Here is a 20,258-nt window from a genome sequence, read left to right as displayed (position 1 = left end):
AAGCGGTAGTCGCTACGGATTTTCAGCAGTGGTGGCATATGCCCGCACACAGTTAAACATTGTACGAATTTTTCGGATACCAGTAACACTTGCACCCGTTTCCTCGCTGTGTGTAAAGCTAATCGTCTACACCCTGCTAAGCGAGTCATTGCGCACACGTACGAGCATGACAATTCGATAGGTTCGAGTCGTACTGTCAACACTACATGGTGCAACCTGTGTATGCTGCTTGTGGCTTAGGTTAAACTAATCTATTTTTATATTTGTACGTCGCTGGGTTGACAATACTGTGGGAATTCTCTTGCCAGTTCGTAGGTACGTTGGGTAATGTCGGCACACACGTTTATAGTTTGGCTGTATGTGACGTGTTTTTATGACTAAGGCATCTGACGACATGCTTCTATAGGTATTTCTGAAACATGGCCGGACTCAACTGGATTTACGCCTACTGAAGAGCGGCGTTTAGTTGGAGATTTTGGTGGACGAGGACATTCAGTTATGTTAAAGCAGTTTCAGTTTCGATTTATTTTCAAAAAATTGCGAAGCTAATCTATAGCGATTCTTGGTAATCAACCCAAAAGTAAACACTGCATGGCTTTTGTTTTTATCATAGGTTTTCAAGCATTAATATTTTATATTAACTAAATTTCTTAGGGCATATTCAACATCGTAGGATTTTGTATGGGAGTTTAAACTGGAGTTTAAAGTGGAATTTAAACGGAAACAACCACATCTCCAGGAGAATGTTCTGATTTAGTTTTTCAAACAGTTTTGTTTCGAACTTCGATGCCGTTCTCTGTGTTGCTTCATTTGAACATTTCGAACTGTGTTTCGAATATATTGAGAATATTAAGAACATACATTCAGGTTCGATGGACGGGGGAAAATAATTTCAAGTCAAGTAACGACCTAAGGACACATGAGGGAGTACCTTTCTCGTAAATAGCAGCCATTTCGGAACATATGTTTATTCGCCGGAAAGTGTACTAAAGGATACGTACATCCGATGATAGGAATACCATGCATCCTTGCAGTTTTCGTTGTGTACATTCTAGCATACTACTTCATTGGCAAGAGGCATCTACAGAAAATTAAGCACAGTGCATAAACTGAAGACATTCTGTTATTTGACTACGTATAAAATTATTCAACAACGTTTTTCGGCTGGTAACAGTCACTGCGGCACAGATTTTGTTCAAAGTAACTTTAACTAAACTATAAATGAAGTTTGTTTCACAAAACAACCACTACAAGACTCTGGCAACGAAAATACTATAGTTTGCAATCGATTTTTTTCTTCAAATTCTATAATTACGTGTTTATGCTATCGATACACACTCTTTTCACACAGACTAGCGAAGTATCAAAAATTGCAGCCAAGCGGACTGTTAAAAAGTGCAGCCGAACGAATATGATCTGTAAGTCATCGTGTAAAGAGTCTGTAATTACTATCTATAGAACCAGAGAAACTAGACAGATTCATCTATATTGCAAATGTTAGTTTATTATATCACTGAAACTACGATAAAAGGTCAGGGTCCTGCTTCGATTGCACAAATCTGATTATTAAACCGATCTCCTCTCCGGTTCCGGTCCAGTTCCCAGGCGAGGATGATAGCCGGTTTCATCAGCGGTATAATGAACCCAGTGCGTTTGACCGTCGTCTCCTACGAACGAGTAGGACCCCTGAACGACGATAAATCGTACATTATTTCCTTCCACATCTTTACCATCCTTGATTGTTCCAACTTCATCACGCGTTTGATCATCACTTAGTGCGTAGCTGTTGATTGATAATAGAATATTTTTTGTGATGACATGTCGATATTAGATGCTACTTACTATCAAAAACATAAGACTTACTTGAAATGGTAATTATCCAGATCGTCGTGATCACTCTCGTAGCGCACTATTTGAACTTCGGAAGGGTTTAGTCCACCGGCAGGGGCAGTCTTTTGTAGAGTGGCCTTGATCGGGGGTGCCGCCCAAAGGGATCCAAAAAATAAGCAGGTAATTCCTAAAATCAAATGTAACTTTTCCATGATGGCACGTTGTGTCTCCGATGTTACCAAAATATGAATGATTTCCTCAAGTCAACAACAACATACTTTTATAGTCGACACAAATCATTGGATGTCAAAGATTATGGATAATAAATAATAGCTTGTGATTTGTTTAATAGGTTATGCAATGTTATCGAATTGGTCAGACAACGTTCCGATTGTCCATGTAGTATAGTCTAGCACTTTGAGAAATCTTGAATATTGTATCCCAAATTGCAGAGGTGTTTCAGCGGTTATGCCAGAGCCGTAAAGGTATTGTGCATGCCTAGAATGCAGATTTAGTGTGTACAATTTCTGAATAAATTATTTCACGCGATGATCTGATGTTTGGTTCGCATTGTGATACATCTTACGAAGATGAGGTCATTAATCTTTGATGAGTTTTTTTTAAATCTTGCATTTATTTCGGAGGAGAACATATATTTCATTTTGTTTTGTTACTATTTTAGAGACTTTTATCCAATCGTGAGGAATTTTTCCACCTTCAAAGCATTCGCACGTTGAGTTTTGTAGATGCTTGTAACCGAATTTTTGCTAACCAACTCACTGATGATCCTTTTCGCTGCATCGGATTCTGCAATGTATAGAATTTGTTTTGTATCAAAGATCGTTTGCAACATTGTATGCAAGTCGCTAGTTAAAACTTTTGAAAGTTTTCGAACGAATAAAGCTAACCACAGTAGCAGTCTGATTGTACAACCCTCCAATACTTACTGTCGATTGTTTCCTCGAACCCCACCAAATAGATGTTATTTTCCTGCGGTGCGAGGAAAACATACCGTCCTATGAGCTTTAACTGGTCGGGATTCACATCGTACGGTGTAACAGTGTGTTCGAGTATATGGAGTGCAATACTGGAATTTTTATGCTGTAACGGATGTCTGGTGAAAGTAACCAATAAATATGTACCTGGTTTCAGTAACATTTTTGACAAACTCCTGATAATCGGTAACTTTTTCGGTAACCAATGCTGGGGGGTAATAGAACCCACTGATGGAATCGGTAAATAATAGGAAGAAAGCAATGCTTTTTAGTACCAAACGGTTATCCATGTTGATCGCAGAAACAAACTATCGCAGAACAGTTGCCGCATCACAATATCAAGGCAACATGAAATGCAGTTCCTTTTTATAGCGTCAACCAGAATCTCGTACATGGTTTAAAACAAACATAAATTGTCGTCCAGCGGTCCAGCGAAATTGGATTAACAGCAATTTTTGGGAAAATCCCGTGATAGTGTGACGCTTCCCATAATAGTATGACGCAAATCTGTTGTAGGAATTCGTGTTCCCATACATTGACGCAATTTGAGACTCCAGTTTGGTCAGGCGACTAGTGTGGGACAATTAGTATGGCACAAGTATTGTGGTAATCTTTTGTATATTACTATTCACGCTGAAATGATTTACCGGAGCTCTTTTGAATGCTGATTCAAATTAAAGGGTGTATGGAATTAAATTACATCACAATAAACGGCTCGTCGAAATTCACCCATAAAACTGATCCTTTTCAAACTATCAGGGAATAAAATATTACGTATTATTACTACTTTCCTCTTAACACTGCTTACAGTCTTGTTCAACTTTTGGGCCAACTTGTTTTTGTATGAGAATTCATTTTAAACTAATTCCCGTATCTGAATTCACTTCTATAGGATGCTTCCAGAGTGTCTACTATAGGATTGCCCAGCATTTCTCAATTTGCCGCTCATCTGGTTCGTTCCTTTGACACAAAATAGATCTTCTTAGACTTGCGCCACTCCAGAACACGTAGACGCTTTTGGGGGTATTCTTTCAAGTATGCCTGTCCTTTGACCGTTCCAGTTGTTCGTGCTCCGCTTTCCATACGAGCAAACTACCTGCTTATTTTGCCTTTTACCTTTATCAGGACGTTGACTTCCTTAGGAAAAATAGTGAAGAAAAGGTGCCTATGTAGATGCCGGAAATCTTTTTGGCTTGGAACATAGGGAAACTTGATTAGGTTTTTATTTAACCCTCCGGAAATCGCGCTTATGGCTCACTGAAGAAGCCGCCGTTGGTGCCCTAAGACGATCTCTCTAGCTTTTCAGGACAACGTGCACTAGCGCGACTGCCGGAAGGTTAAATCTACGTAGATCTCTAAAAAAGTTTTCAATCTCTCAAAACTTGTTTAAATGTAATGTGCAAAAGTATTGTGCGTATTCACGATTTTTTGCAGAATTGGTTGTTTATTTTTTTAAAAGTTATAAAAGTTTTACTGTGACCGTTTTTCTCACCGCGGGGAGACTTCGCCAAGAGAATTTTGAAATACTAGTACAAAAAATAATAGCATAAAACATGTTATGATCATCTTTTTTCATATTTTCGAGGTCTTTACCCGATCAGAAAGATTTCAAACTGTATCTCGCTGTGTTACTTGCTATAATTTTCTGTTATTTTAACTACTAACGAGACCAAATTTATAACACAATCTGTTACGAAAATTGCATTCTGTTTATAATCTTGTTATTTCATTCTGATCGGGTAGTACCAGTAAAAATATAAAAGGGTTGTACAGACCATATCCGATTATCCGTAGTCTCGATTATCCGTAGACTCGATTATCCATAGAAAATGACTCGATTATCCGTAGTCCGACCATCCGAAGAAATTGTTTCGATTATCCGCACATTATTTTTTATCATGCTATATTACACTTCTATAATATATTATTTGATACCAACTCCATATCAACATTTGAATAGGGCTAATAAGATTTGTAAACAAACTTTTGTTTTGCTAAGTTCTCCTAATTTGTTATCATTTCAACACAGAAAACATTTGAAATTGATTCTACCAAGGATAAAGATGTGTATTTTTCATGAAATTCAACTCGGTAGCGGAATAATGAGCGAAATAAGTTTGTTTACAAAAGTCTCATTAGCCCTTTTGAAGAATTACTATTGAACTATAGTTTCTTAAATAATAAGTATTTTCCAAAAACTAATGAAAATATCGTATAAATAGAGAAATTTTTATTTATTTAGCATATAATCTTGAATTCGATGCGATGGCTTACATATTTTCGGACACCAATCAATTGTAATACTATCTACTGTTTCTGAAAGACCAGAATTTTATGTTCTCAAAATATATTCACAAAAATTCGCAGAATATTCTCATTTTTAATAAAAATAACTTTTTTCTATCTCATTATTCAAATTCAAAAATCACTAGAAATTAATATCAGCTACAATTCCTGGAAGCATAAAATTTTAAACTACAAAATTATTATAATTTGGGAAAATAAAGAAATTTTATTTAATCAACAAATATTTTAATTCAATGCAGTGTGCTATAAAATTTTATGCACCTATTCGATGGGCTACAAACTATTATTTCCTGTAGACGCCAGTAATAATTACTGGAAGTAATTTTTTTTAATATGTGATTTTCTCTGTAACTTTTAGAATAAATACAAGGACCGATTTTGGCAGCTCCATTATGTATTGAAGACTGACAAAATCTGAACATTTTTGTTTCATATTGATTGGGACTATCAAAATATGATATAAAACCCTACACAACTCTTCGGAGTCGGTCTATTATCGTATCAGTTAAAAACGAAACTTTTTAATCACTCTAAGAACAGGCTATTTTAAGACATTTTGAATTTTTAACACACTGTAGCAAAAGGATTTCGCTTTAATTTCATCATCTAACATAAGAGAACTAAATCAGAAGACTTTGTCTTAAATTTGGTTTGAAAAAACGCTGACAAAATCTGTTGTAGAAAAATTTAGAGGCGGACAAACACGGGGACTAATAAAAAAGGATCTTCACTGTAGTTAATACATTGCACTGCTCTGAAAAGAACAGCGCTAATAATTCTTTACGGAGTAGATACTGTTCAAGTCTTTAAGACCAACGTTGGGCGACGTTGTTGTATACAAACCAGTGGTGCGTTATCTTAAATTGGCGAATTTCGCGCCATCTCGAACAAATGTTGGCAGTACCATCTCAGATTTTAATGAAACTTTCTGTACATGAAGACTTTGTCACAAAAAGCCACTTTGCATACTTTGTATTTCCAAAAACGATCTAGACTGTCTTTTGAAAAGGGTCAAACTTTTTTTACCATTTTTTTTTCAAATGGCTATACCTTAAAAATGCAAAATCCTACAAAAAATGTGGTAGGAGTGATTTTCACAAAATTAGTCAAATTTTTCATTAAAAATATTAAAAAGAAATTCTTCATCGACTCCTACACTGAAAAAAAAATCGATTTTAAACATTTAAAGTCAAATTGCACAAAAACTCCATCTTTGATTTGGATGAAATTTTGTTCCAAGACAGGCAATTATGTGCCTTACCTTCCGTTAAAATCTCTAGCTTAATTTATACTTTGACTGGAATCTACACAAGCTTGCGAAGTTTTTCTTATTTTTGTGTTGTATTGCTGCTCCATCAGACATAAAATAAATTTTTGAAAAAATTGTCAATTCTTTCATAAAATCTATCATTTTTGAGATGAACAACGGAAATGCAGTCTTCCAGTTTTCCAGTCTTCCAGTGTCTTCCAGTCTTCATCCAAGTTTGTTATGAATGTATACCAAATTCGTTACTGATACTTTTTACATGTATCGGGCAACTGGTAGTTGGCAAATTGGATACTGAGATGATTATGATTTTCTGTTACTATGTTTTAATTGCCGCAAGGTTCTACTGTAACGATTTTATTGGCTATTTTCGGCAAATTTGAGACTAAGAGAACGAAAGCAATGAAATTGAAAGACGGATAGGTATTCTAGAGCGAATCAGTTATAAACTTAGAACGGAAAACTAGAACTAGGCAGGCTCATATGGGCATGATCGAAAGGAAATGTGAAGAATTCTTTGCCTTCTGCAGAGTAGGAGTTGGGCGTTGCACCCAAGTCTACCGCATGGTCTATGGTAGAACATAACTCATCATCATGTTTTACCGCCGGAGCCGGCGTCGGCGGTAAAACATGATGATGAGTTATGTTCTACCATAGACCATGCGGTAGACTTGGGTGCAACGCCCAACTCCTACTCTGCAGAAGGCAAAGAATTCTTCACATTTCCTTTCGATCATGCCCATATGAGCCTGCCTAGTTCTAGTTTTCCGTTCTAAGTTTATAACTGATTCGCTCTAGAATACCTATCCGTCTCTCAATTTCATTGCTTTCGTTTCTCTTAGTCTCAAATTTGCCGAAAATAGCCAACAAAATCGATACAGATTACGATTTTCATTGGTTTAGTTTTTGATAAAAATACACTGAAAAAAAATGGACAAGGAAAAGTTTTTTTCAAACAACTTTTTTCCTTGACTTGATTTTTGACGGTAGGTAGGGCACATAATTGCCTATCTTGGAACAAAATTTCATCCAAACCAAAGATGGGGTTTTTGTGTAAACTAATTTTAAAAATCGATTTTTTTAAAGTATAGGAGTCGATGAAGGTTTTTTCAAAATTTTCATTCAAAAATTTGACTAATGTTGTGAAAATTACTCCTACCACACTTTTTTGCAGGATTTGTAATTTTTAGACTAAAGCCATTTGAAAAATAAATGGTAAAAAAAGTTTTCAAAAAACAGTCTAGTTCATTTTTGGAAAAAACAAAGTATGCAAATTGATTTTTTTATTTTAGCATATTTGCATCTTTGAGATAAGTAAAGAGATAAAATTTGGGGCTGATCAAATCGGGTCTTCAATGTATTATTTTATTTTATTTATTTATTTATTTCGGTTTGGTGGGGATTTGGTGAAAATCTGACTTACTGCACAAATGACATAATTACAAAACCGCCATCTTTGAAGATTTAAAATTATGGAGAATCCGTTTTACAAAAAAATGTAACAGAGTTCCTGTCTTTAGCGAATTTGTTGAGACTTTCATTTAAAACAAATTTAATGTACGCATGAATACTTCGTATATGGAGTATACTGTGTTATAAAATGATATTTACGAAGTGTTCCTTAATCTAGTTTTTTTCTAAAATAACTTTCTATTGTGAGTTTCACAAACTCATGCTTTGGATAAAATGTAAATTTTATCGTTTATAGACAATAGAAGAGATTTATCATAAACAGTAAAATCACAATAATTTAATTTAAAATTATATAGAAATAGCCTAAAATATGTTATTACCTTGAAAACATGGGGCCTTCATGTCCTCAACAAAGTGGTTTGTAATAGCACTTCCCAAAATTTTGCTGAAGACATTACGTCTGGAACTAAATTTCTTTGAAGAGAAAATTTGCCATAAATACTTCTTGAAGGATATAAAGCGAAATTTATTTTATCAAATGATGTGCTGTTTAACGTTTGTAAAATTCATCGAAGATACTTAATTGGCGGAACGGAAAACGCCATTTTTCATAATGTCCCCTATTATATATTGTACTTTTGGAAGGTGGTTTTCTCGTTATTAATTCTATAACGTTTTCGTCTCAACCAGACGCATTCCCACAATAAAAACATTTTCAGCAAATGTTGGAGGTTATGCAATTTTTCGGTGAGCAGTTATAAGTTTCATAGACATTAAAACAATTCCAGTTTCGCTTCCTATTAAAATGACCCTAATCCATAATGCAGTACACCCCTTCAAAACTGAACTCAATTTGATAGGAAATTATGTTTATGATTATGATTGATTTCAGAACTCTGGAATGAATTTCTATTGGAATGTTTTTAGGCAGGTATTTGATATTGCTGTTATTAGAAAACTGTGAGATCAAGACCAATAGATCAGTTACAGATCAGGATCGCATTCCCACAATTTTTCAAAGGTCCTTATGATGTTTCAAACAATAGGTTATCAATGTACTGATCAGATAATTATCATTGTAATATTGAACTAAATCAGTCAGCATCAATAAATTTTTAACTTCAATCCAATTATTTATTTTTTTGGTGAGGGGGGATGTGGTTAAACCCCAAAGCATCCTCTTGGCTACACCACTGCTTGGAGTTATTCATTTTGCTTTTCATTTTCCGAGATATGTTTCAGATCGATCCGATTGGTTATAACTCAGAAGGTTTGTGCAAATGATGTTTTTTGCACCGATAAGTGATCAAATTCCATGTAGGCAACTTGGAATTGTTCGGTGGTTATTCTAGCGGTTGCAGATAAAAAAATGAAATACGAAATTCGTTTTATCGAAATAATATTTCGCTCATTTAAATAGATTATTACTGTATTGAACAATAAATAAGTAACGCATGTTAATCGAGTATTAAAATTATGATCCAAGTTATAAAATTGAATTTCATAACTTTTGATTGTCTTGTTCCTAATGGTTTGATGCGTAAAACTAGAAAAAAAATATAAAAACAAATATTCGCCCCTTCGACTATATTAGAGAGAAAAAACTAGTTTTCATTCTGAACGAATTTAGCTGGAAGGGACAATCCCTTTGTGGTTTCGTATCGTACCCAATTACCTGCTCTTGATGTCTATTTACCGTATCAAAAATGTAAACTGGTCTTCCCTATTCGCGTAACGTTCATAGCAAAGGTAGGCACGTTGTTTTTTTCATCTGCATAATAAACAACGCGGTAGTTGACCAGTGCCGGTTCTGTAAACTTTTTTCCCATTCTTTCTCGTACTCTGTCGGTTCATTGCCTCGATGACGTTCGAGTATTCTTGTTACAGATTTGATCTTAATCGTTGTGTGAATTCAAATTAGCATTCATGCTCATCTCATCTCGGACAGGGGGAATAAGCATCCGTGCCACTGTATTGCACCGTTGTGCCGCAAAGTGAGAAGTCAATTAACCTCTTGACACCGGCTGGGATGCGCATACAGTCGTGATGAGCTGATGAAAATTAACGTTAACAAGTATTATACGTGCAACATCATCTCCTGGGTTCAGGAGTGGTCAACCGGTCAGCGGAAACTGATCTGCTTTTCGAGAAGTGTGGTCATTTGAGCACTGTTCATGTCAGCAAGGTATGCGATGTGATAGGGTGATGAGCCTATTTTGGCACCATTATGGAGAGGGTCGCACTATTTTTTGAATAACTTAAAAAGAAGCCATATTACCTATAACCTTTTTCAGAATAAAGTATCAGTGTACTGTTTCTTAAACATCTGTATAATGCTTATTTGGCAGAATTGTCTCAATTTTCAGCATAAATGAAAATAAATGTTCTATTCTGTGCATCTATTCCCACCTGAACGTTCCAATTATCGCCTCATGGGTGTGCCGATTTCCACCTCATCGAAAAACAATCTAGTTGAAACGCAATGCCTCATATTTCATTTGCGTCGTTCTAACTAGGTATCCAGATCATGGACGCCAACGCGTGATTTGTAAAACGAATTATTCTGCTTTTTTCAGCCGATCAAAACAAACGTAAACATTACGCACACGAAAGAAACTCATCAGCTGTTAGTAGAAGAGCGCCCAGAACTGCGCATGCAGGAAATAACCATGCGAAAGTTAACAACTGGAATATAAAGTTCACCTCACACATTACTTCCTCCCGATCCAAATTGTATGTGCAGATGAAAATAAAATATCTGCGATCAACAATTAGTTGAATAACTTGAAATAATTGATTACTTATACCTGAAATTGCATAACATTATGTTTTCAAGTTCATGTTTTGGTTTGGCCGCACTGGTGATTCTTTTCTGTATGATGGATGCAAAAAGTTGGTTTTGATTGTGGTAGTGTATCAGCAAAACATGCCAATAATAGGAACCCCCGTATTTAGTTTTATCCTATTATAACACTAGGCCTATTCTAGTGTTTGACGAGTGCTTTTAAAGCGAAATAATCGTAAAAAGGTTCTCCAGCTAAAATAAAGGTATGTATCAGTGCAATATTTAATATATTTGTGCCGGAATAACGAGATATGAGGCGGTAAATGCTGGCTCGAAAGTGTTTATTTTGCTAAGCGCCGTTGCGTCCTGTTTCGGTTCACTACGCGAGTGAGGCGGATCAGCAGATATTTCAATAAGGTGATTTTGTTTTAATTAAAAGTTGGATTTAGTGGATAGTTCTAAATACGTATGTGCACAACAAATAAAGAATATAACTTGAGCTTTTTTTGCACACCTGTTTTAGCCAAATCGATATTGTCATTATCTCATATGCTTGGTTCGAAACCAAGGGGTACGAAATAGGGTCACAATAGGCTCTACTGCCATAATAGGCACATCACCCTACATGGGAGGTGAACTGGTCCAGTTTTGATCTTTCTGTTTCGGAAGGGGTTCGTCACTTTACGGGTGTTGCTGTTTAGGGATCATTTGAAAGGTCACATTCCTCTTTAATGTTTTCTTTTTTAGAATAATTGATATAAAAATACAAGTTATTAATTTAAATAGTTTATACAAGGAATCAGATTATCTTAGATTGTTCGTCTTTCTTGTTCCTCAAGCTGTTTTAAATATACTGTCGACGGTTTAAATAGAATAACGATTATTTTTCAGAATCGAAACTATACGTTTGAACATTACCACTATTAACTTAATATGAGACAACTACTGCAAAGTTAGCCTCCACCAACCAAGGAGATCAGTACTTTTGTAGGCAGCATAGAATCTTCAATCGAACTCGTCATGTTGGAAGCTGGAAAATTAAAACCAAGTTAAAATAATTGAACACATACGAATAGTATAATCGTGAGTACTTGTACTTCTGGCTCGATATCCATTCTCATCGGAGATGTACGTTACCGTATGGAACAGCTTATCTGGACCTACGAACGAGTACGTGCCTTCTTGGACAGTGATTTCGTTCCCGTTAACGATTTTACTATAGGTTCTCACGAAGACCCTCGTTCCATCGGACAATACGTGCCTATTAAAATGTGAATAACATTAAATATAAGAAAATATGATGACATGAGTCGTGGACACGGTTTGTACGCAGAAGTATCTTTATAAGAAGGTTTTAAGGTGTTTTTTGCGAATTTTCAAAATGTCTTACAGTTGGGTCTCCTACTACGCGAATATCTGGGGTCATGAAAAATTAATTCTCGTAGTACTAATCGCATATTTATGGGCTTTCTACAAATTGGGGCTGTGGCCGAATATTTCGTCTGCGTTAACATTTTGCACTATACTTTCTTTGGCAAAGTTGTTGTGTACAAGTACAATTTAATGAAACACTGATTATTTTCTGAGAAAGATTTGTTCAGAATATCAGAGCTTCTGGATGGAGGAAATAATAACTAGGAATTGTCCCACCAGGCGGCGCTAGTGCCAATGCAAATGTTTAACTAATGTTAAAATCATTCGTTGTCTCAATAACGAGATTATTTAGAGGGGTGCTGTCTTCAGTAAAGTTGCTCGAGAAATCAAAAACTACCAGTTGGTGACAGATTAGGTCGGGATACTCTCGCTATGTGACGCTAGTGAGCGTACAAACTTTTAATACATGGTTGATTGTAATATATCCCAAAAATTTAATAATTTAGGAAGATGTTTTTAACAAAATTCTTGAGGAGGTCTAGGGCTACCCGGCTATATTCGAAAAAGAAATTTTTTCAACAATATGGTAATGAGTTTTATTTTGAAGGCCAAGTTGTTGGCAGATGAAAACCAAAAGTTTTGGACATTTTCAATGCACATCCGCCAAAGAATCAACCAAATTGAAAATTTTTCAACATTCTGGGAATGATTTTCGTATTGAAGGTAATGTTGGAAGTTGAAAATCCATAGTTGAGGGCATTTTCAATGCACAGGGTGGTTAACTGGAAAAAATGGAACTTTTAGGGAATGAATTTTAAATTTAAGTGCAAATTGTTGGCGGTTAAACATCAATAGTTTTGGACATTTTCAATGCACAAGGGGTCAGTTGATGATTCAAAATGGGAAATTTGTCAACTTTTTAGGAATGAGTTCTATATTCAAGGGCAATTAATGAAAATCAATGTTTTTGTTCATTTTCAAGGCACATCGTCATTTTAATATACATAGTTTAGTCGTTTTCGATGAAAAACACTAGTTTTAGCTAGTGGCGTAGCATGAAAATTTTTGCGGGGGAGGGGGGGGGGGGGGGGGTGGCGGTGTGTGCATGAATATTTTATGTATACATATATATATATATATATATATATATATATATATATATATATATATATATATATATATATATATATATATATATATATATATATATATATATATATATATATATATATATATATATATATATATATATATATATACTTCGGGAATAGACAACTAGTTCTTTCAGTAGGTATACAGCACCCATCCTCGACACACTACCAGTTTTCGACCATCCACACAACGTGGTAATTTCTGTATGGTAGTAGGAAAGCTAGCTATGGGTCTAGATTTAGTGCTCTTCCCCTACAAGGGCGACAAACTTCAGAATGTCTAATTTACTGAGCCCGTCGGTTTCCTTGTGCTATTTAGTACCACTTCCTCGTTGAGCTTCCGACTTGTTCGCGAACTACTCGGTCTAGTCCCTGACGATGTATCTAGATTACTCCGATGAAGAGTTTCTTGGCGAGAGAAGTTTGAAAGCAACTCAAGCAGCCTTGTGGTTTTCTCGTCGCGGTCTACTCAGGCTAGTTCCCGGTGGTGAATCTGATTGTACGCCAACGGAGAGTTCCCCGGCGAAAGAAACTCTCCCGATACCGATTCTTCTTTGGTTTCAGTACCACAACTTCTTGAGCCCTTTGGCTGCATGTCCAGTGTCATTTAGCACTGCAAATCCTTTAAGTCTCTTCTTATGTCATTTAATACTACTTCTTTGATGAGCCATTCAGATTCCCGACTTGTTCGCGAACTACTCGGTCTAGTCCCCGACGATGGACCTGACCTACTCTGACAGAGAGTTCGCCGGCGTGAGAAGTTCTCCCGAAACCGAGCCAATCAACTAAGTGCCGAGGTTAGTTCGGCGATTCCGGTGAAGCTGGTTCACTGATGCCCCGATGACCCGCGACTAGTGATGTCTCATCGCAGTCTACTCAGTCTAGTCCCCAGCGATGAATCTAGCTTACGCTGACGGAGAGTTCCCTGGCGAAAGAAGTTCTCCCAATACCGGTACTTCTTTGGTTTTCGCTATAATTCTATCGGAATCACCGGTGGGGTTCCGTGGTTGGTCTGGCGATTTCGGATGGAGCGTAGCATCCAGTTTGCTGGCGTTTTGACGACTCATACTCGGTGCTCTATTGCAGTCTACTCGACTAGTCCTCGGTGGTGGATTTAGTTTATTCCTGCGGAGAGTTCCCTGGCGGTGATTGCTCTCCCTCTCGGTTGTTCTATGTTCATCACGCCGTTTCCGCTGTAAGACGGGCATGATCTACATCATAACTCTGTTGACTGCGTTCCACGTACGTCGCTTGTCATTCTGTAGGTTACAATATCCGGGTTGTATGTCCGATCCTTCCGTTTAAGGTTTCAAATTCAAAGACCACATGCTCCGGTGTCTTCTCGAGGTTCTCACATTCCGGGCGCAATGATGACGTTGCGTACCTGAACCGATGAAGATATTTCCTGAAGTAGCCGTGGGCCGACAGGAGCTGTTTCAGGTGGAAGTTCATCTCTCCGTGCTTTCTATTGCTCCACGTCGATATGTTTGGGATGAGCCGGTAGGTCCCCTTTTTTTTCTCCGTATTGTCCCATTCCTGCTGCCACGTCAGCATCGAATCGAATTCTCAACGTCTTCCTCACGTTTCTGGCATTTCATTGCATGTAGCGCTTGGTGATGCACTCCTCCGCCAGGGTGATGCAGATGGGGATCATCTCGGCGATAACCCATATTATGTACGCAATCTGTACGCAATCGCAACTCGTACGACAACCAGTCGAAACGTCCTGTTCAGTTTTTCACGGTTCCGCCGCACCCCAAGCAGGAACCCCATATCGTGTTGACGAAACATTAGATAACAGACCGACCTTTCGCAGGTGTGATCAACGTGGTTGTTAAAGTCCCATTTGCTTCAGTGCACACTTCGTTAGTGACACGTCGTCCGCGAAACGCACGATTTTCACTTTCCCGGGCAGCCGCAGTGTTAAGACCCCATCGTACATCCCGTTCCAAAGAGTTGGACCGAGAATGGAGCCGCGAGGAACGCCCGCTGCGACTAGCATTGACTTCTACCCTTCGTTCGTCTCGTACAGCAGTACTCTACTCTGGAAGTAGCTCTTCAGGCTCCTGCTCATTATTTTGTGCAGCGCTGTGGCATCGGTCTATGAGAAGCTGGATGGCCCGGTGACTTCCCTAACTTTGGCAGCAACAGCAGCTTCTGTACCTTCAACATTTCGGAGAAATTGCCATCATCCAAACACTTCTGCAGTCACATCCTGAATATGTCCGGATATGTCAGGATAGCAGCTTTCAGCGCCACGTATTCTATCCGGACCGGGGGCTTTCTTTGGTTTTAGTCGCATCGACGCATCTTTGAGCTCGCCGCTAGTCGCTTGCCACTCGGCTGTGTTTGCTCCTTCTTCTTCGCCATACGGTGTCGGTAACAAGGGAGCTGGATCGTGCTTCGGGAAGAGACCCTCTACGATTATCTTTAGCTTACTCGGGCATATTTCAGCTGGTTCAACGAGCCCTTATCTTCATTATGACGACTCAGCATATCCCAGGGATTGGCATCTACTTCTCAGCACAGCTGCTTTTGGCAAACTGGCTTGCTAAGCTTGATCTCCCGTTCTAAAGCGTCGCTTGCGCTCCTCTCTCACTCTTTCATCTTGATCTTTGGGCCGATTTCTGCACCCTCGCTTAATGTTTAAACCAGGTTAAAACGTACTGCTGAACCTGGTTTAAAATTTAAGCGAGGGTGAAGAAATTGGCCCTAAGGCAAACAGCGTGTAGCGTACTGAGCTACTCATTTAACCAGTAAGCTGCACGGCGCGCCGTCTACTGCATGGCTCCAGTTTTCGTGCCATTGTAACGTCATAAGCCGTAACAATCCTTCTTGTTAGATCAGCCGCATCAACGTACTTGATTCCGCTGTTCGCCGAAGTGACTCAATAAAGAGGTTTTTGTTAAAGACTTTCGTTCGTCTTCCACTTTAGCTTGCCGGTCGTCCTTCTCCGTGCTGCAGTAGGGTTTCATTGGCCGATGCGGTAGCGAATCGCCTGGTGGTCGCTATGGGGATACTTCTCGCACACTCTCTAGTCCATGTTCGTCATCAGTCAAGGACTACAGAATGTGTCGGAATTCCTCTCGGTACCGAAGTCCGTTTCGTGAACCCATAAGCTCCCTGTCACGATACCAGCAGCCATTTAGCTCCCCGCTTCGCCGCAATCTTCTCGTTTTAGTCCTCGGCGGCTAGCCTCCACAACGAGCCGACCGGTAGGTGTCGAGGTCTGCCGCCAATTTTCACTACAAGGAAATATTCTCACAAGATAACTTTTGCAAATGAAACTTTGAGAATATTAGGTCTTTTTTGGTTGAACATATTCCATTTTTTCAAATTTCTTCAAAATATTTCGGGAGTTTTATGTCTCCAACAACTCGGGGTGGGCCGCTAGTACGTCACTGCGCAGCAGAAACCATATTTCGTCCTTTACACTTTCAATTTCGTTCCATCTGCGAATGCAGTTTTTCATCGTTACAGTAACGAAGCATAGGTACTAGTTTACATACAGCGAAATCTGAAACTAGCTGAACCAGATGGATCAAGACTAAGATAACTCCCGATGCAAAACACTCAGGCTACGATCTCAAGTTACGAACGTAATGAAACAGCGGTGTGAAACCAGAACCGTTTAGTATAATCTAATGACGGTTTCCAACCCATTTGTGTCAACTAACGGCTTTAAATGACACTTTAGGGGTGTTTATGAAACCATTCGCCACTCGAGGTTGAGGGTTCGAATACACATAGTAGCTTTTCCTGTTAATTCGATTTAGCTGAGATTGGTATAAATAACATTACGTTGACGATCATATTATTCCGCACTGCTACCGCAACGAACAGACCAAATAAAATAAAAAGCTCCGAAGTAACCAAGTTCCAGTTGTCGGATGTACTTAGTTGCAAATTAAATAAAAAATATTGATCATTCCGATAGACGCATAAATTATCAGGTGATTGGTGTTAAATAGGTTTCGCTTCTGAATAAACCAGTTTCTACTTGGTGTTAAATTCATGAGCTACGCACAATCACACTCAGAAAAATTTACCGCAATTGTAGTTTTAATTTGTATGGTAGTATAGTGGAAGTGATTGACAAAATAGCAAACTATCTGTGCTAGTTTTGATTAATAAATGAATATAGCCGTACTATGGTAAGTCAGGTGGCAAAAAATTATATTAAGGGATTCCTATGGAATATCAGAGTATCAACGGCAATCAATATTGATTCGATTTTTATTCAAATCATTTTAATTTATCTATTTAATCATGTGGCGTGATGAACGTACACAGAATTAAAAATACTCGACTGATATTTAAAATACAGCAATTTTCATTTAAATGTCAAAGTTTTTCGAAAAGTTTCTATTTATATATTATAGAATGTAAGTGCAATTTCAAGCAAATTTTTGAAGTTTTGACCAACTTTGAATCACTGTGCGTTCTGATGAATTGATCGATATCACAACTAATCGGATGACCGGTTGACTTTTTACTGCCAATAATCGAACTTTAATGTCTTAATATGAAATTGATATTTTTTGTTATTGTATTTAACCTTTTTAGATCAGGGTGAGAATATAATACTTCTCAAAAAACCGGATCATAGCGACTATAAACTGTCATCAACTTCTAGATCGGGAAACTAACGGCACGACTCAGAATGATAATAAGATCGAATGACCATGGAACTTCCACAGAGAACTGCCTACTGTTAGATAGGTTGAAATAATCACAATTACCGACGAGGGTGGACCTTTTTAATTCTAAAAATAGGGTGGTGTGCCAACTTTATGCTGTTGTTTTGATATGATAATTTTAACGTGAATATATTAATCGAAGGTTCATCACATCACATCTCATCACATTTGAGTCAATGAGAAAACAGGGGGCGGTTTTACATTATTACTTCAAATGTTTAAAGTGACAATAGTAACATGGCTATTTTGGAATTAAAATACATATTTTGAAGCTAAAATATTTTGGGAATCTATAACGTGATATGCAACCTTTCAAAACTTTTTCTTGAGATGTTCTCTACTTTTGTATCCTAACTTTAGTTTACTATCTGACAATCCACTAAAAAGCTTATGCTGACTGATAATCGCCCACGTGTTGCGCTTTTCACTGTTATTCTGGACAATTAATCGTAAATTGACTGATTGAAGTAACGAAAATTTGCGACACACGAGGGCTTGATTGACGTTTGAATGAACGGAATAAGGGGGTTTTGGTATGTTGTCTCATGGAATTCCCAGTTCATTAAACAACTAACTCGTGATTAAAGTAACTACGATGCTAAGTGTCGTGAGATAGCCAGTTCCCTCAACCTTGCATAGATCATTAAAACTCACCGCCGGGAGCGATCTGTTAATAGTACGAAGCGTACTTACTGCATTTTTGTGACTTATTCAACACTTCTAGTACCCGAACCGCCAAAAACCTTAAAAATCCACTTGAAAAACGAGTCAAATCCCGTTATAGTCGCCAGATACAAGATTGACTAGGCTATGCAAAACTACTCACGCATAAACAGTTCCGTTTCCTTCCTTTTCGTTGAGAAGTGACTCAATCTCCACCGGTTGTTCACTGTCAGCTGCTGGTCTCGGAAGCACCTTCCAAACGGCGAACAGAAGAAAGCAGGAACCGAAAAGTATGTTCTTCATAATTCTTGTTGTTACCGGCGTATCCCATATAGAGCACTATTGCACGTGAGTTAAACTACCCGATTGCAAGCTCGCGTGTTCAAACGATGCCGTGTGGACGATCTGTTTGATGTGTACATTCGTAACAGCAGCAGCCGCTATTTTGATGTTTTCAACCGCTCCGTCACGATGTTAGCCGCACACTGTATGTAAACATTTATCGCCGAGCAACTCGGTTCGGTTCGGAATCTTGCCTTGACCATGTTCGGCTGAGACACCAGCACTAAGCAGTCCAACCTGCCCTGGAAGTGGCATTTGCCTCTTATGGCTGAGTCTTGGATCATCTGCATCTTCTTTGCGAATGCCGGTCTGGCGGTGGCGCAGGTAAACTACGTGAGTGAAGGTGTGTTCTCGATGGATACAATAATGCCAACATTATATGCGGTTCGCGGTGGAACTGGTTTGGAGGTCGAGCTGCCGGAATGGATCACTTACAGCACCACGAAAACGGCTTCGGCTGTTGAGATAGGACGATTCTTGGATTTTTTTTACAGTGGTCCCATGATGGTGTGACTCATAGAAATATGTGGCAATACGGTAAAAGAGATTGTAGCTGCTAGAGGGTGTATGGCACTGTTTGCACTGGTTTGACTTTGTTGCGCTCATATGTATACACTAGGTCCATTAGCTTGACATTTCTCGCCCCAGGTGACACATGTCAAAGTGATTTGACCAGTGAATGCATGGAACAGTATCGCTCTGCTCCTTTTAGTATTTACAATATCTTTTGACGATCGCTTCAAACCGCGAATAGCATTATGAATTGATTTTGTTTTCATCCGTGTAAGCGAAGATTGCACAAGATACAGTCTGTCCAGTGAGAACGTTATCGGGATTATTAATAGTGGGTAATAGTAAGCACGGTATTTTTTTAGCGGAGGGCACTATTGTTGTTGATGTTTTGTAAACATAATCATTTATTCATGGAACAGATCAGATGATGTGTAAGATCATTTTATTGCCTAAAACTTTATCGAAGACTACACACCAATCCAACTTTCTTAGGAGAAGTTTTTTTTTTAAAGTTGTCCTGCTGGAGCCGTAGAGCTAGCGTCTCGCAACGGCTCCCTGTCAGAATCATACACTACAATTGCAGAGGAGACGGGAAAAGTCACCCACTAAAACACTGCTGAAGGTGATATTGAGTGTACGGTTTAGACGTAGGGACTTTACTAACACGTGGGAATGAGCGTTTATTTGAGCGCGCTTAAGACCGCGCTAATCAGATTAGAAGTGTTATATTACCCATGATCGCAACGTTGTCCCGTTTTCTGTGGGATTTCCTATCTTTATGGAGCTGATATGCGATTATGGGCAGTATAGCGTTCACTAATTTATTTGGGCGTTTTTGAGTTTGCATAATCTTGGGCACAGATAAGCTTGAATGTTCGCGATTGCATTTGCGCCATAAATGGGCCATAAAATAGGCAT

The 20,258-nt window shown here is 38.2% G+C and overlaps 2 protein-coding genes and 1 long non-coding RNA gene across 3 annotated transcripts; all 3 read right to left on the bottom strand.

The window, feature by feature from the left end:
- Positions 1-1,518: 1,518 nt before the first annotated feature.
- Positions 1,519-2,056, bottom strand: LOC131681464 (endocuticle structural glycoprotein SgAbd-5-like). The gene is made up of 2 exons (XM_058962266.1): positions 1,864-2,056; positions 1,519-1,783 (listed from the first exon to the last, which is right to left on the bottom strand). The coding sequence occupies exons 1-2, from the start codon at positions 2,040-2,042 to the stop codon at positions 1,567-1,569; spliced, it is 396 nt and encodes a 131-aa protein (XP_058818249.1). The 5' UTR covers positions 2,043-2,056; the 3' UTR covers positions 1,519-1,566.
- Positions 2,057-2,475: 419 nt separating this feature from the next.
- Positions 2,476-3,110, bottom strand: LOC131683201 (uncharacterized). Its single transcript, XR_009304415.1, has 3 exons — positions 2,973-3,110; positions 2,778-2,917; positions 2,476-2,637 (listed from the first exon to the last, which is right to left on the bottom strand). It is a non-coding gene; the product is annotated as an uncharacterized LOC131683201 (long non-coding RNA).
- Positions 3,111-11,308: 8,198 nt separating this feature from the next.
- LOC131684278 (uncharacterized) lies at positions 11,309-18,983 on the bottom strand. Its single transcript, XM_058966992.1, has 3 exons — positions 18,649-18,983; positions 11,689-11,858; positions 11,309-11,627 (listed from the first exon to the last, which is right to left on the bottom strand). The coding sequence occupies exons 1-3, from the start codon at positions 18,786-18,788 to the stop codon at positions 11,551-11,553; spliced, it is 387 nt and encodes a 128-aa protein (XP_058822975.1). The 5' UTR covers positions 18,789-18,983; the 3' UTR covers positions 11,309-11,550.
- Between the last annotated feature and the right edge of the window lie 1,275 nt (positions 18,984-20,258).

This window comes from Topomyia yanbarensis, chromosome 2 (assembly GCF_030247195.1).
Source record: "Topomyia yanbarensis strain Yona2022 chromosome 2, ASM3024719v1, whole genome shotgun sequence".
In the NCBI taxonomy this organism is placed as follows: domain Eukaryota; kingdom Metazoa; phylum Arthropoda; class Insecta; order Diptera; family Culicidae; genus Topomyia; species Topomyia yanbarensis.
Note: the sequence above shows the minus strand (reverse complement) of the source record. Positions and strands in the feature narration are given on the sequence as shown.

What these genes read in the sequence shown, in the direction of transcription:
- LOC131681464 (XM_058962266.1), bottom strand. Translation starts at nt 2,042, where the DNA reads ATGGAAAAGTTACATTTGATTTTAGGAATTACCTGCTTATTTTTTGGA. An exon ending in CTGGATAATTACCATTTCAA is followed by an intron (nt 1,784 to 1,863) that starts GTAAGTCTTATG and finishes ATCAATCAACAG; the next exon opens with CTACGCACTAAGTGATGATC.
- LOC131684278 (XM_058966992.1), bottom strand. Translation starts at nt 18,788, where the DNA reads ATGAAGAACATACTTTTCGGTTCCTGCTTTCTTCTGTTCGCCGTTTGG. An exon ending in GGAAACGGAACTGTTTATGC is followed by an intron (nt 11,859 to 18,648) that starts GTGAGTAGTTTT and finishes ACATTTTAATAG; the next exon opens with GCACGTATTGTCCGATGGAA. An exon ending in ATATCGAGCCAGAAGTACAA is followed by an intron (nt 11,628 to 11,688) that starts GTACTCACGATT and finishes TTAATTTTCCAG; the next exon opens with CTTCCAACATGACGAGTTCG.